The sequence below is a fragment of the Schistocerca gregaria genome, chromosome 1, assembly GCF_023897955.1.
Source record: "Schistocerca gregaria isolate iqSchGreg1 chromosome 1, iqSchGreg1.2, whole genome shotgun sequence".
In the NCBI taxonomy this organism is placed as follows: domain Eukaryota; kingdom Metazoa; phylum Arthropoda; class Insecta; order Orthoptera; family Acrididae; genus Schistocerca; species Schistocerca gregaria.
This window is the reverse complement of record NC_064920.1, coordinates 740,887,217-740,902,979: the sequence shown is the minus strand read 5'-3', so window position 1 is coordinate 740,902,979 and position 15,763 is coordinate 740,887,217. Positions and strand designations below refer to the sequence as shown.

The following is a 15,763-nucleotide window of genomic DNA, read 5'->3' as shown; positions in this document are numbered from 1 at the left end:
TCGCACCCATCCTTTCCTATGTATTGCCATTATTGACCCTACTTGAGCCGTGGCGCTACATTTTACTTCGATTGGGTCTTTCCTGGCGCCACTGGCTCGAGTTTGCTATCAATTTACAATTTGTTCAGTAAGCATTTTTGGTCGAATTTGGCTCGGGAGGAAGTGTGTCTCTGGGTGGGAAGACAGTTGGTCTGGGACAGCGATGTTGCACGGTTAGAGCCGAGTTGTTTGTGACATCGGGTTCCTATATGAGAGCTGAGTTAGGCTGTACAAGCCAAGTTGGTCTGCGAAAGCTGCATCTGTTCGACACAGGAAATTGGCTTTTGGACGAGTGGTGTGTGGGGCGTATCGGTCCGTTGGTGAGGTCTGCCCTCGTCGCGTCTGACGGCTTGTGCGGACCTACCGCTCGGGAAAGGGGCAACTATGTGACCATCCGGTCGTTGGTTAGTGACATCGCAATTCATCGCGCTGTATTTTTTTTTTTTTTTCAAATCTCATTTTGTTCGCATTTGTTCGTTATATCTGCTCGGGGCGGACGTCGTGAGGAATCCGATTAAGTTCGTTGATGATCGATTAACTCAGTTTTTTTTATTACAGGGGGTACGTAACCGTCTGACCGAACACGCTGAGCTACCGTGCTGGCTTTTGTATGGAGTGCCACTTCATGTTGCTCACAGCCTGGTTCGTCTGCTTCACCCTAGACCGATCTGCCGGCTACGCCATCGAAATGTGGTGCTACAGAAGAATGCTGAAGATTAGATGGGTAGATCACATAACTAATGAGGAGGTTTTGAATAGGATTGGGGAGAAGAGAAGTTTGTGGCACAACTTGACTAGAAGAAGGGATCGGTTGGTAGGACATGTTCTGAGGCACCAAGGGATCACCAGTTTAGTATTGGAGGGCAGCGTGGAGGGCAGAAATCGTGCAGGGAGACCAAGACATGAATACACTAAGCGGATTCAGAAGGATGTAGGTTGCAGTAGGTACTGGGAGATGAAGAAGGTCGCACAGGATAGAGTAGCACGGAGAGCTGCATCAAACCAGTCTCAGGACTGAAGACCACAACAACAACGTTATTAAAAGCACGTTATATTTCTTCAAACTGTGGCCTTAAGATTTAAACTGCAAATTTCACCCGACCTTTTACATAGCTGGCTCTTTTCTTCTTATTATTATTATTAAAAGCATGTTATATTTCCCCAAACTGTGACATTAACATTTAAATTGCAAAGTTTTAAATATTATTGGCAAAAGAATGTTATGTTTCTTTTAAAATGTGGTCTCAGATTTAAGTTGCAGCATTTATTTCTTTCATTTTAAGTTAAATTTGAACTTATCAGTAAATTGTTATTTGCATGAAATACCAGCCAGTTGTTGTATGTGCCTGGTCCTTTCCGTTTTTCTTAACTCCCCATTGCCCCGTTCACTACTCTTAGCCTTAACAAAGTACCTCTCTTCTCCTTCATCCTAAATATCTTATCCTTCACGTGACAAATTACCTTAATGGCCTATTGTGTCTATTTACTACATCGTCAAAAATAAGTATCTGAGTTCCGAGAGAACAGCTTAGCGTGAAATATTTACAAAAGTAGGTCCGTGATAAGGTCTGGCCGGCCGCGATGGCCGAGCGGTTCTAGGCGCTTCAGTCTGGAATCGCGCGACCTCTACGATCGCAGGTTCGAATCCTGCCTCGGGTATGGATGTGTGTGATGTCCTTAGGTTAGTTAGGTTTAAGTAGTGCTAAGTTCTATGGGAATGATGACCTCAGATGTTAAGTCCCATAGTGCTCAGAGCCGTTTGAACCACTTTTTTTTATAAGGTCACTACAATCTCAACATAATGATCGGAGAACTATCTCTTAAACCCTGAACGTCACTTCTCATCCCTGAGAGATCCGTGCAGTGATTCATGAACCCTATCATACCACTGATGTCTTTGCTTAACCACAGGATATACCAGCTACATTAAGCCCTGAACACAACTACGTAACATGTTGTACTTCTCTACCCGTCATAACCCCCTAAAATCTTGTAACTTCTCTAATGATTTGAACAGTTATATTACATAATTTTCTGCAGTCATGCCTACAGAAATTCGAGGGACACAGAACGGTATAACAATGACGTCACAGCCAGGGATCCATCTCGCATCCTTGGTATCTCAGCGCGTTGCTAAGCTGCTTTGAGCCAGTGCCACATGAGGTAAATACAACAAACACAAGCCACAAGATACTGCTGCGACACTGATCTATGCTTCATATCATCAGCACTTCAACACGGTTTACAGCCAACTACCTCTCTAGAAAACAGAATAAGCAAGAGTGCAGCACCAAAACGGACTTCACCCAGGCACATCACCCAGGCACTCCGTGGACATCGAACTGCATAGTTACTAGCGTAGATCATTGGAGAACTAACTTTCCTAAGTAACATATACCGTTTGAAATAAACTATACCTGTAATCCCCTACTATCTACAGCAGCATAAGCTTCCCTCGTACCCACGGCCCCCCAAAGTATACCTAGCGCACCACATTTTGTGAATCTGTGCACTCGACCAGATGACGTGGTAGGTTCCACTGTGTACACACAGCCGATGACATTGGCTCATGCCTTGTGCCCTTTCCAGGTACCATAATCGAATCTACACCAGACATAATGAATAGTAGAACAGCAGGAAGAGGACAAATCCAGCAACAACAGATATTAGCATCCCACAAGCGGTTTATAATGTACATGCTGCTACCTAGTTGTGTTGCCCTTTGTTTCTGCAAACGTAAAGCCAACACTGCAATCTCCGTCAGCACTTCTGACACCAGTTGTAGCAGGTATAAGTGTGCTCTGCTGGAGGATGGTGGATCAGGGTAAGTCAGAAGCCACTCGAACAGAGTAGAATCCCTTTTTATTACAAGCTAAAGCCCTCATTTGGCAGTGAGTGGAAAGTGGATCTCGACTCATGGTGTCGGCCGGTGTGGCCGATCGGTTCTAGGCGCTTCAGTCTGGAACCGCGCTACCGCTACGGTCGCAGGTTCGAATCCTGCCTCGGGCCTGGATGTATGTGATGTCCTGATGTTAGTTAGGTTTAAGTAGGTCTAAGTTCTAGCGGACTGATGACCTCAGAGGTTGAGTCCCATAGTACTCAGAGCCATTTGAACCATTCGACTCACGGACTTCATGGCAGTGAAGCATTGTAGTAGGAAACCACATTCTACTACGCTCAGTGAAGCCAGGCATGACAAGAACTTGTGCCTTAAACAATTTAGCAGGTAGCTGAGTTGCAACAGGATAGGTGCCCTTGGCTCTCATTGCCCAGTGGGTGAGGGAGTCTCAGTCCAAAGCGGCCATGACAAGTGAGGGGTGCAAACGTCTAGAGAGAGAACTTTGGACTGGAAGCTGCCTGGTGGTGACTGGCACTTGGAGGCGCCCCACTGGCAGGGAGAGCCATTATTCGAATGTCGGCCCATCAGGTGGAGAGTGGTCTCCCTGGCCGGGCAGTCATATCTGGATGCTCACAGGGTAGCAGTGACCTCGTGGCAGAGGTCTACACTATGTTGGATTGCGACTCTATGACTCCTGCTTCGATGCCTGTCCAGCACGGCCGGACGACTAGTAATTATTCGTACCAAAACTGGTTTGTTGTGGTATTGCAACTGCAGAGGTCAGGTATGCTGCACACAAAAGTGCCCCTGTTTGCAGTAACCGACCCTGTAACACCTGGTGAGCACTGTGTCGGAATTCTCGGTCAGTGTATTGCTGTAAGTGGCACGTTTTACTACATGGAGTCCATCTGTCTAGGCTCATGTCGTTACAAAACAAAGTGTAGCCACAGCACCAACTGGCGAAAATGCTGGGAACTCTGAAAATCGTCGTCCCTTGTCGAGGATGGAAAAGAGATCCCAGCTAACAAAGGAATGCAGGACATGGTGACTGATATCCGTATTATATTATTCCTCGTAACTGTCATTTACGAAGAATAGGTAATGGTTGAGCTCATTTGGTGTGTCGGCGTTGAGTTTCATCACCGGTATCCTACTTCTGAAGAGGAGTGTTGTCATTTAGTGCAGAATTTCATAACTTTATGGTAGTTGCTTCTGACACTAATAGGTGATTTGCAGTTTTGTTCTTCAGATTACACTGTATGCACAGATTAAAGATGTTATTTTCAGTTTGCAGTACGTTTCACGAAAAAAAAATTGATAGAGTTGTTAATTTACGATGTTTTGTTTGTAGTCGATGCATTTTTCATCAGTAACATTTTTCATTAGTAACCATGTTCCAGCACCTAGCCTAATTAGAGAGTCTCTAATAAAACTCACTGGCTTTTACTTTTTTTGTACCGTTTAAGGTGCCGTGTCTTTGGGACACAAGCAGTTGAACATTAAAAAGGGATTCTTCCACGTGATGGTATAACTTAAGCTGGACGTCAATGCAGAATATGTTTGACAGCGCTGTGACCTTCAAGTTACTTCCTCGATGGTAAAGAATAAGCCTGCTAAATTCATTTGTATTTTCTTGTTTTTCCGATAATAATCTCAGTTAATTTAACTTAAGGTGTGGCATCAAGTTGGTAAACTTAAATTTTATTTCCAGAAAGATAATTCTACACAAAATCTACAACTAATCTTGTATTTTACATTGTGAATTACCTGCCTTAGCCACCACTGGAGCAGCGAGGGAGAGACATATCTCAAATGACTGCCACCTGATGTTTTGGGGTGAAAATATTTTGAGTCCGATGAAATAGTTATGCAACTTGGAAATGGATATTTTTCTAGCCCTCCAGCATCGAACTTCAAGGATAAAAGGACATTGAAGCAAATTCAGTACCCTGTTACGGGCCTACATTAGCAAGTACAGTTTTGCACAAAAAGCGCTTTCCCTGCCTGTTGAAGAACTGGTAATATTTCCGCTATACATGGAGCAATAATAAATCTCTCAGCTGGCATGAAACCCATGAGCTGAAAACACCGTGCGTCGTCTGGCGCGTCAGGCTTCCCTGCCACGCAAGCTTCCTTTCGCATCCATTGCATTAGTTCCCGTTCGTAAGTCTACTAAGTCAGTACTTAGTGTCAACTCTCTATACCTACTGAGTTAGAAAAAGAGTTTTCTGTCTCCATTACCACAGCCACTCACCTTGGTATTTCACAACACTCTTTCCTACGCACACATTACGCACTTCTTTCAGAAACCTGTTTGAAAACTGCGTTCTGCTCGCCACCATATTATTGTCCAGTGACAGCCAACACCCCCCCCCCCCCCATGTTTCCCCTCTTACTGTTGGTATAATACATTACTGCCTTAATCACATAACGTTACTGTTGGGTTGTTTTTGGGGAAGGAGACCAGACAGCGAGGTCATCGGTCTCATCGGATTAGGGAAGGAAGAGGAAGGAAGTCGGTCGTGCCCTTTCGAGGGAACCATCCCGGCATTTGCCTGGAGCGATTTAGGGCAATCACGGAAAACCTTAATCAGGATGGCCCCACGGGGGACTGAACCGTCGTCCTCCCTAATGCGAGTCCAGTGTGCTAGCCATTGTGCCTCCTCTGCTCGGTAATATTACTATGTTAATGGCTTCCTCACCCATTGCTTAGTGAAATAATTACATAGTTGTGAAAGATAAAAGACATTATGTAAACGTTGTGGAACTTTCACTGCATGTTTTCCCATAAATGTTGATAAACCATTTTTTATCTAACTTCATTTGCACTTTATCATCGGATGTTAAGTTTCTGGAAGGTTGCTGTATGACCTGATCGCACAATGAAAGCTAGCCAACAGCTATATTACATACGATTTGTAGTAAGGCGCTCGTAATATCTGCTTATTTATTTCATTAAGTGCATTCTTAACAGTTACATGCTGCTAATCTTACATTTCAAGTCATTCATAATTTGCAATCTTAACAGTTACATGTTCCTAATCTTACATTTTAAATCCTTTATCGTTTTTTATGTAACACAGACATAGTGGTACCATTTCCTCTGTGCATTCCATTCAGTCTAAAGAAAATTGAAGGCTTGAAAAAATCCACAACTTTTATAGCGTCACAGTAGGTGCATTGCTGTAGTTACACACGGTAATACTGCTCAACGATACGATAGTTAAACTGGAAACACATTGGTGTATTGAACCCTTTGGTTAGTAATGCGCAAAAGTTGCAGCGGCAATACTGTGATGATATAAATCACAAACGAGAAATATCGAAAACCAAGAGCGAAACTTTCTCAGAGATATTATCAGAACATGAAAAATAAATTTTGTTGGAAAATAAAATAACTGGAAATTAGGTAGCGATGGGATAAAAGAATCAGGTAGGAGACGGTGATTACGATTTAACAGTAACTTAGAGCAGTCTCTCAACAACCTAAAAATAATAATAATTTTAGCTTTATCAGTATCCAATGTCTCGTGCAGTTTCCGACATCTTGTTTCCTGCCATCGGTGTATACCAACAAGTGACGGGACTCATCAGTCAACATTACTTTTCTCCATAGTTCAAGAAGTGATGAGTCTCTTCCTGCGCCCATGTTGTTCCCAGTGCCCAGTGATGTACACTTAGCGAAGATAAACTTGTAAGATTGTTGCCTGGGTACCCCAAATGGTTAAAGTCGTTCTGGATGGTTTCGGTGCTCACCGATTGATTGTTGGCAAACATTGAAATGGTGAGTGACTTGCTGTGGCCCGTCTGTCTGTGACAACTGACGGCGATTACTGTCGTCAGTTCGTTGATACCTACTGCAGATGGCTCCCAGTAGAGATACCCATAGTTACTCCCCTGACACGGCACGCAAGAAACCCAATGACCGCACGACATCAAAGACTGATTGGCTCCACTACTTGGCCAGTATAAAATGCGCTGATATCGAGCATTTTGCTCTTTCTGTACTCGACTATCAGGCGACGGCAAGTACAAGATCCAAGGACATTTTTGTGCTTGGTCTTGCCGTTCATCGCCGCATAACGAGAGCGCTCCCTCAAACTTACCAGTTATGTGTAATTCAGGTGCTCATCTGATAACGCCAGGGGAGTAGATATGGAAGAGTCGATAACCAGCCCACAGTTTGAAGGACGAACGTCTTTAACGCACTGTCAGGCGTAGAATTGATTGAAGCAACGGACACACGCTGTGTAGAAGTAGGTATTAAATATTTATCAAGGTAATCATTTTTTTTATGTGTCCCTAAAAAACAGCCGAGGTAGTTCCAATAAAAAGACTCAGTCAAAATACAGCACCATACTTTTTCAATTTAAATTTTTAATCAGTCTCTGATACACCATCATCGTAGAGATACTGAAATTTAATTGCCTATATCATCTATGTTTGCAATTGGATTTCTTTTATTCATTTTGATTTAATTATAGTGTTTATAAAACGCTCTCTATTAAGAAAATCAAGGGAAACTGAATTTCATCCACGGAAAATGCTACATTGTGTAGTATTTTTAGAAATTAACGAGATCAAGAAAGGTTATTCCAATTCAGTCCAGCAGATTTGTCGCTAGAGAAGAATTTTTATTTTACAAGGGAGAAAATTTAAGTTATTTTGCATGTCAAAATGGCCAAAGAACAGGCCAAAAAAGTGGAACGGCTAGAATGTTGCATTAGAATAATCGAGATCGTGTTTTCGATTCCGGGTTTAGTGCTTTTTAATTTTAGGCTATGTGATATGGTATTTGGGTTTCTAAATATTTATGTAACAATTACAACAATTTCGAGTGTTCGATTCCGGGTCTCGTTCTTTTTAATTTTAGACTGTGTTATATAGTAATTGGCCTCTCAATAATTATACAGCAATTACAGCAACTCTTATAAAATACATATGCAGTTACTTGATACTGAAACAGAAATGAGAGTATGTTTACTCTGTTCTCTTCCACGCCTGGTTGCAAGGGAACTAGCTAGTTAAAAATGAGGGGACATATCAAAAAGGTGAAGTTTGATTTATGGCTATACCTGAGGAAAAGAGAAAAAGAGAAACAATGATGACAGTAGACGGGAAAGCATCAGGGAGCGTAGTGCGTCGAAGAAACCAGAACAAAAGTTTAAAAGGACGACATATCTTAAGAAGTAGGATAATAAATACATTTGCCTCTCTCATTTCTGTTTTAGTAATAAATACTTACACTTTTGTATAAGATCTGCTGTAATTGCTGTATAACGGTTGAGAATCCAAATACCGTATCACGTAGCTTAAAATAAGAAACAAAACAAAAAAGTAATACAACTAGACCCGGAATCGAATACTTGAAGTCGAGTAGTCTCACGCAAATGTCTGCCTATCATACTAACTTCTGTTTGTCTTCATTCTGCTGCTTCGTCACATTTTGTCATTGGTTCCGATCAGATATCGCATAACATCTTTCATGTTCTATCGATGAAAAAGTTCACTCGTGTTTCTATTGCAGAGGCCCCTGCCCGAACACGCTGAGCTGCCGTGCTAGCTAACCAGATAGGTTAGCACAGCTGAATGATATTAAATGAGATACTTGTCTAATGGGTGATTATAATTTTGCCAAACTGCCTTTCTTTGACGGCTATTTTCTACCAAAAATATGAAAAGGACGAAATTTTATTCATAGTTGTATGCAAGAAATGCAAGTGAGCGAATTATCCAAGTGAGCGAATTTTATGCAACTGGATCTACGACGGCGTGCTGAAATTAATGCTTCCGAATGTTTTTGTTCAGTTCTCAACATCGGTTGAAGTATTATAAGCATATTACTCTGTCGACTTTCTCGCTTCGCTGACGCAAGTTGCAACTCTATGCCGCTAGAGGGCTCCGAACTGCAGCGTGAAACATGGCGGTTTGTAACTTCACTATGACGGTGTGAGAGAAACAGCGAGCTGTAATCGAATTTATAGCGACATAAAAGTTTTGTCATACATGGAGCACCATCTCCTTCAGCATGAGAATGCCACGCCACATGCGAACTCTTCGATATCTGCAACAATCCGACGCCTTGGGTGCATTATCATCGATCATCCTCCATACCGTCTCGACTTGGCCCCAAACGATTTTCACCTGTTTCCAAAACTTAAAGAACGTCTGCAAGGACTTACAGTTTGATAGGATGAAGCGGTGCAAGCGCAGGTGAGGTTGTGGCTCCTTCAACAAAGTCAAACATGCTACAGTGATGGTATCAACTAACTGATTGAAAGAAATGTCATCGTCGCCAGAGTAACTGTTGAGAAATAAATATGTAGACGTTAAGAATAAAGATTTTGAACGTTATTAAAGTTTGTTTTACTTTAAAACTCTAAGAGCATTCATACAAAAAATTTGGAGTCACTAATTTTCAGTACGCTCGTATAGTTTATGGGCTCCATAGTCTCTAATGTGTCTCAAGAATATGATCACAGTAAAACGTAAACTTTCACGGCCAGAAATGTCATAATTAATAAAATGTTCCTGACTATTATGCCGTGCTCGAATGGATTTCACCTTATAAGCTGAGTACATTCGACCACGGCATAAGAGCCCGGAACATTTTATTAACTGGGAATATGATCACTGTCCACGATGTGACTGTATGCCGTTTGGTGGAATACCGGGCACCTGATGCGATAAGGAAGGTATATTAGCGGAGCAGAAGGGAATAGGAAATCATTCAAGTGTGACAGAAACGGCAGCTGGGGAAATCCACTGTAGCTCGTTACTTTGACAAAAGGCAGATTTTTGTGATCGGCGCATGGAAACGAGCGAAGGTGATCATTGCATGCCAGTCATGAGCATATAAAATGGTTGAAGGATGGTGACAACGTGAGTAGGAGGCAAGGTATTGGATATCCAACCTCGTCACGGAAAGTCAATGTTGGAGGTTTGCCTGTCGTAACGCAGGATAGGCGGCGATATGTATAGGAGATGACGACAGAACACAATACCGACACAAGTGTTTCAGATCACGCCGTTCTGTAGACGACTGCTAAGTGCTCCCATGAGGACACCACCGTCAATTTGCAGTGGATGTGAGATCATCGAAATTCGACCGTGGATCAGTGGAGACATGTCGCCTAGCTCGTTGACTCACTTTTATTTCTGCACCACGTCAGTGACCTTGACAGGATTCACCGTCATCCAGGCGAAGGCTGTTCCGTAGATCCAGCTTGCCACGCATTAAGACTGCATGCGCAGCATTATATCTGTGGCAGTAATCAAGTCACCAGACCATCTGCACTCCTACATTCTTGACGATTTCTTCGAGTGCAATGGCGTGTTTTGACAGGGTAACTGTCTGTGTCACAAGTCCACAATCGTGCTACAGTGGTCTGATAAGTGTTATAGTGAGCTCACATTGAGGTCTTGGTCACCATGGTCACGAAAATTGCCTGATCTGAACATGATGGGCACATCTGGGACATTATCGAGTCGCCCTTTAATCATTTACGGGAATTGCTTTGAGAGGTGGCACGCCACTCTGTCACCTTTACCAACATTGTCAGTCAGATTAATGTTCACATTTTAGGGCATGATCTCGGCGCTCCCCAGTACTACATTGACTGTATGTAGTTTATGACTTTTTACATGAGGAAATTGTGGGCCGAATATTCGTGTAACTGTATGTGTAACCTGTACAGAACTAGTACCCGAGGGACCATAGTGGAGGTTACAGAGAAAAGGGACAGAGATGGACTGGAGGCTATAAATGATGAGTGCAGCGATCTGGCTGTGCGAGTGATTCAGGGAAGCAGCGCTGTATGGATCGTACCTGCAGAGGGACTTCTGGCTGCAACACTCCTCCCTTTCCACTCAGGGTCGGAGGAGGAGGGCGCCGGCTCGCAAACCATTTCACCTGGGCCCGGCAGCTGTCTGTTGTGAAGCCAGCCAGTCGGTGGAAAGTGGGTGGAGGTAGCCATTTAAAAGACGCTTCTGTAAACAGAGCATTTGTGCAAATTATGGGAGGTCAAAAACTCCATGCATTCTCATATTAGAAGCTGCGGCTGTAGGGACAGAATGGACGGTGCCTGTGTTTAGAGGAGGCAAGACGGTAACTACCCTGGTGCCAGGACGTCAGCAGGTTCTTTTAGCGACCAGCAAAAAAAGCATACGTATTTCATGACCGCTACTGTCTGAGAAACTTAACAGCCTTCTTTCAGAAACTGCAAGTGGTTGGCCTGGAAAGATTAGATCTCTCCATAAATGAGGGACTGTGGTCCCGTCTAGGTAGATTTTTTTTTTGTTTTTTGCCGAAAACATGGCCATCCTTCCTGTGAGAAAGACACCTCCCTAGTATAAAATTTACTTTTTTCAGGCAAGAGAGATTTGGAGTCGCTGATTGGTTGCTCTCAGAATATGCGAAGTAGAGGCTTGCTTCCCCAGTGTTGGAACCCAGGTGCAGCGTCTGGATTGGCTACCTGGCCAACAGAACATTCAAGAGGAGACACTCAATGAGTAGAGAATACTTGGTTTATACAATGTGTGGCGGTTACATTTTTGTTGTATCGGCTCCCGTACCCACGCCTGGTGGAATGTGGGGGTGATTCTTTGCCTTCTTCGTCTTCTGGTCCACCCTTGGTGGAGAATTTCACGTCTTGCAAGATACCTCGTGTGGGATGGAGAAAGAGGTGTGAATTTTTATTTAAATTCTATAAATGAAATGCAAGGCGGGCTGTTCAACATACAAGTGGTTTATTCAGTGAAACTGCATTAAGCTGCATATGCAATAACTATTGAAATTTTATCCAATTCATTTAACAGTTATTCAAATAATGATAAAAAAAGTAAAAAATTTGGATCGCCAGATACTGTAGAAAATATCAAGTCATAAAAAATTAAATATAATTCAATTGGTAAAAACAACTCACAAAAAGTGAATTATATAAGATGCCCGCCTTGGTATTTGCGTTTTAACATGAGCATCATATGACTTCATTCTAATTTAACATATAAGTAAATTACACGAGACGGGTTGACCTGTTGTAATAAATGAGAAGGAATAAAAAAACAGCTGAACAGATGACTCTCTTATCGGGCGAACGGTGAATACTTGGCCTTTCGTCTTTATGAGCATCTAACACATTGCAAAGAAATTGAAGAAAACGAAAGAAGAATGCGCAGCCAGGAAAGCGGGCGTTTTCTGTATTACCATGTTCATAGCGTGGTCGGCGTGGCGGTGGAGTCGCCTGATTGTGTGCGGCTGTATCGAAACTCTGCTGGCGACGTAGTTGATAGCATCCAACATGCCCTACGCTGAAAATAGTGACCGAAAGCTGTTACTGGAAGTTATCATTACTGGACGATGGTATACGTCCATCTGCAAGTGCAAACCTACGTGAAACTGAATTAAACAAAGCTCAAAACTGTTCTAACAGTACTTACCGCCTTCGGACATGTAGTAAATCAAAATGTGATCCTGAGTTAAGCTCTTGATAACGCGCACAGTGAGGGAAGCTCCCCTACTTGGATCTAACAAACTTTGCTCTCTACGCTGTTTGTGACGGATGCAAAGTGCATTGTCTCACGACAAGCGATAAGAGAATCCTTGCGACTTATCGGAAGCAATCAAGAGTGAACTCCTGCCTCCACAGAAGCAATATTTGTAATGCCCAATAGTAGTGCTTTCCTCGCACCTGGAGGGAGAGAGCCGCTCCCCTCCAGCGTCTTGTTTCCGTCCTTCCGCAGATTACGTAGCTCGTACTATTTTCAAAGCGAACATTAGATTCTTGCCAATGAAGAAGCCCCTTTCAAAATTTCCTCCCCCCTTGCCGTCGTATTCCGCGAGCAAAAGAGAGCGATACTCTGTGTGAGACGGAGTATACAAAGAAACCGAGACTTCTCCCTTTGAGTATTGCCGCTACGTTCCCAGGTGCTCTGCTCGCGCGAAACGGCCAAAATTTCCCGGGCCCCTAGAGATTCTTGGACACCCAATTCGTGCTGCGCTATTCAACTCGCCGCTCTGTCCGAATTTCCTAGAATCGTGACAAAACTGTTTTAAGCTCAGGTTTGTCGTTTCCGCTGCCTCGTGCACACATGCGAATGTCTCCGCCTGTCGCTAATCCTCTGGGGCCTGCCCTCTGTAAAGCGTGCCGGCACGGGCGCGCGACCGCCGCTCGCCCGTGGGCGCACTTCCTTTGTCCACCTGGTCGCCGGGCTTCCCAGCTAGGAACTCATCAGAAGAATTGCACAAAGTGTACCAAGTTTGCAAAGAGAAGAACCATACACCTTTACCGATGCTTAATGACACAATATTTCACCTCCAGCACACTTAATACACTCCTGGAAATTGAAATAAGAACACCCTGAATTCATTGTCCCAGGAAGGGGAAACTTTATTGACACATTCATGGGGTCAGATACATCACATGATCACATTGACAGAACCACAGGCACGTAGACACAGGCAACAGAGCATGCACAATGTCGGCACTAGTACAGTGTATATCCACCTTTCGCAACAATGCAGGCTGCTATTCTCCCATGGAGTCGATCGTAGAGATGCTGGATGTAGTCCTGTGGAACGGCTTGCCATGCCATTTCCACCTGGCGCCTCAATTGGACCAGCGTTCGTGCTGGACGTGCAGACCGCGTGAGACGACGCCTCATCCAGTCCCAAACATGCTCAGTGGGGGACAGATCCGGAGATCTTGCTGGCCAGGGTAGTTGACTTACACCTTCTAGAGCACGTTGGGTGGCACGGGATACATGCGGACACGCATTGTCCTGTTGGAACAGCAAGTTCCCTTGCCGGTCTAGGAATGGTAGAACGATGGGTTCGATGACGGTTTGGATGTACCGTGCACTATTCAGTGTCCCCTCGACGATCACCAGAGGTGTACGGCCAGTGTAGGAGATCGCTCTCCACACCATGATGCCGGGTGTTGGCCCTGTGTGCCTCGGTCGTATGCAGTCCTGATTGTGGCGCTCATCAGCACTGCGCCAAACACGCATACGACCATCATTGGCACCAAGGCAGAAGCGACTCTCATCGCTGAAGACGACACGTCTCCATTCGTCCCTCCATTCACGCCTGTCGCGACACCACTGCAGGCGGGCTGCACGATGTTGGGGCGTGAGCGGAAGACGGCCTAACGGTGTGCGGGACCGTAGCCCAGCTTCATGGAGACGGTTGCGAATGGTCCTCGCCGATACCCCAGGAGCAACAGCGTCCCTAATTTGCAGGGAGGTGGCGGTGCGGTCCCCTACGGCACTGCGTAGCATCCTACGGTCTTGGCGTGCATCCGTGCGTCGCTGCGGTCCGGTCCCAGGTCAACGGGCACGTGCACCTTCCGCCGACCACTGGCGACAACATCGATGTACTGTGGAGACCTCACGCCCCACGTGTTGAGCAATTCGGCGGTACGTCCACCCAGCCTCCCGCATGCCCGCTATACGCCCTCGCTCAAAGTCCGTCAACTGCACATACGGTTCACGTCCACGCTGTCGCGGCATGCTACCAGTGTTAAAGACTGCGATGGAACTCCGTATGCCACGGGAAACTGGCTGACACTGACGGCGGCGGTGCACAATTGCTCCGCAACTAGCGCCATTCGGCGGCCAACAACGCGGTTCCTGGTGTGACCGCTGTGCCGTGCGTGTGATCATTGCTTATACAGCCCTCTAGCAGGGTCCGGAGCAAGTATGGTTGGTATGACACACCGGTGTCAATGTGTTCTTTTTTCCATTTCCAGGAGTGTATATTACAATAAACTAATGACTAATTTTAAAAGCAATTTTCTCCTTTAATTATAAACATGGAAAGCTTTGACACTTTTCAGTATTTCCCTAGTGGGTGAGGCTTGTGGTCTGTATCTTGTGATGGACTAAGACCCAGTGGTTGTCTCCAACTCTAGCGACAGTGGAACTGCCTATGATCTTCTCAGATAGATCGTGTTCAAATGGTTCAAATGGCTCTGAGCACTATGGGACTCAACTGCTGTGGTCATCAGTCCCCTGGAACTTAGAACTACTTAAACCTAACTAACCTAAGGACATCACACACATCCATGGCCGAGGCAGGATTCGAACCTGCGACCGTAGCAGTCTCACGGTTCCGGACTGCGCGCCTAGAACCGCGAGACCACCGCGGCCGGCATATATGGTGTGTCACAGGAGTTAAATTCTTCGCCCTGAGTCGACCGTCTGACGTTTGACAATTCTAGCATGCACTGCCGTGCCTGTGAGCCATATCGGCTTTGCCATGCCAGCAAACAGCTGCACCTTACGTTGAAATACGCCGGCATTTCAGAAGTTTCTCCCATTCTGATGAACAGAGCCCCATTCCGCATAGTCTGCAGATTTTCGCAGACGCGTCACAACATTGCAGCTACCGTAGCACGCCACTCCTAGCTCACAGCGCGCGGTTTTCTGCTGCCGCCGGAATTAAGGTCAAAGGGTAAAATATTGCTGCACTGGCGTAAGGTGTTAAATGATATTCACAGCTCTCCAGTGAACAATAGTTTGTGGTACACTTGGTCGTGGTTGATCCACTTGAATAGAGATGGCCTCACAGTGAATTCATGTAGACAAAGCCAGATTTCCTTGTAGAAGGGATTAATTCAGGGGAGAATCTGTACAGCTTCCAACCCAATGAATACTTTCCCAATCAAGCACCATACCTTTCCTGACATTTGTTTGTCTTTTTTTGGGTTTGTAGTTATAAAAGAATTAATAAAACTTCTCCTTATTTTTGTAGACTTAAATACGGCACTGTTCTCATTCATACTCCATCGACCACTCACTGTTTTCATTTTATTGTGGTGGTACATGGGTACCACCAATGAAAGGTTCACGCTTATTAAATTAATTAATTTGATTATTAATTTGAGT

General features: G+C 44.6%; 1 protein-coding gene across 1 annotated transcript in view; it reads right to left on the bottom strand.

Moving 5' to 3' along the window:
- Positions 1 to 12,179, bottom strand: part of LOC126272260 (craniofacial development protein 2-like) — a 36,354-nt gene extending 24,175 nt beyond the window's left edge. The window contains 1 exon segment of the mRNA XM_049975036.1: positions 12,084 to 12,179. Within this exon segment, the coding sequence (XP_049830993.1) occupies positions 12,084 to 12,179 (96 nt within the window).
- Positions 12,180 to 15,763: the final 3,584 nt, after the last annotated feature.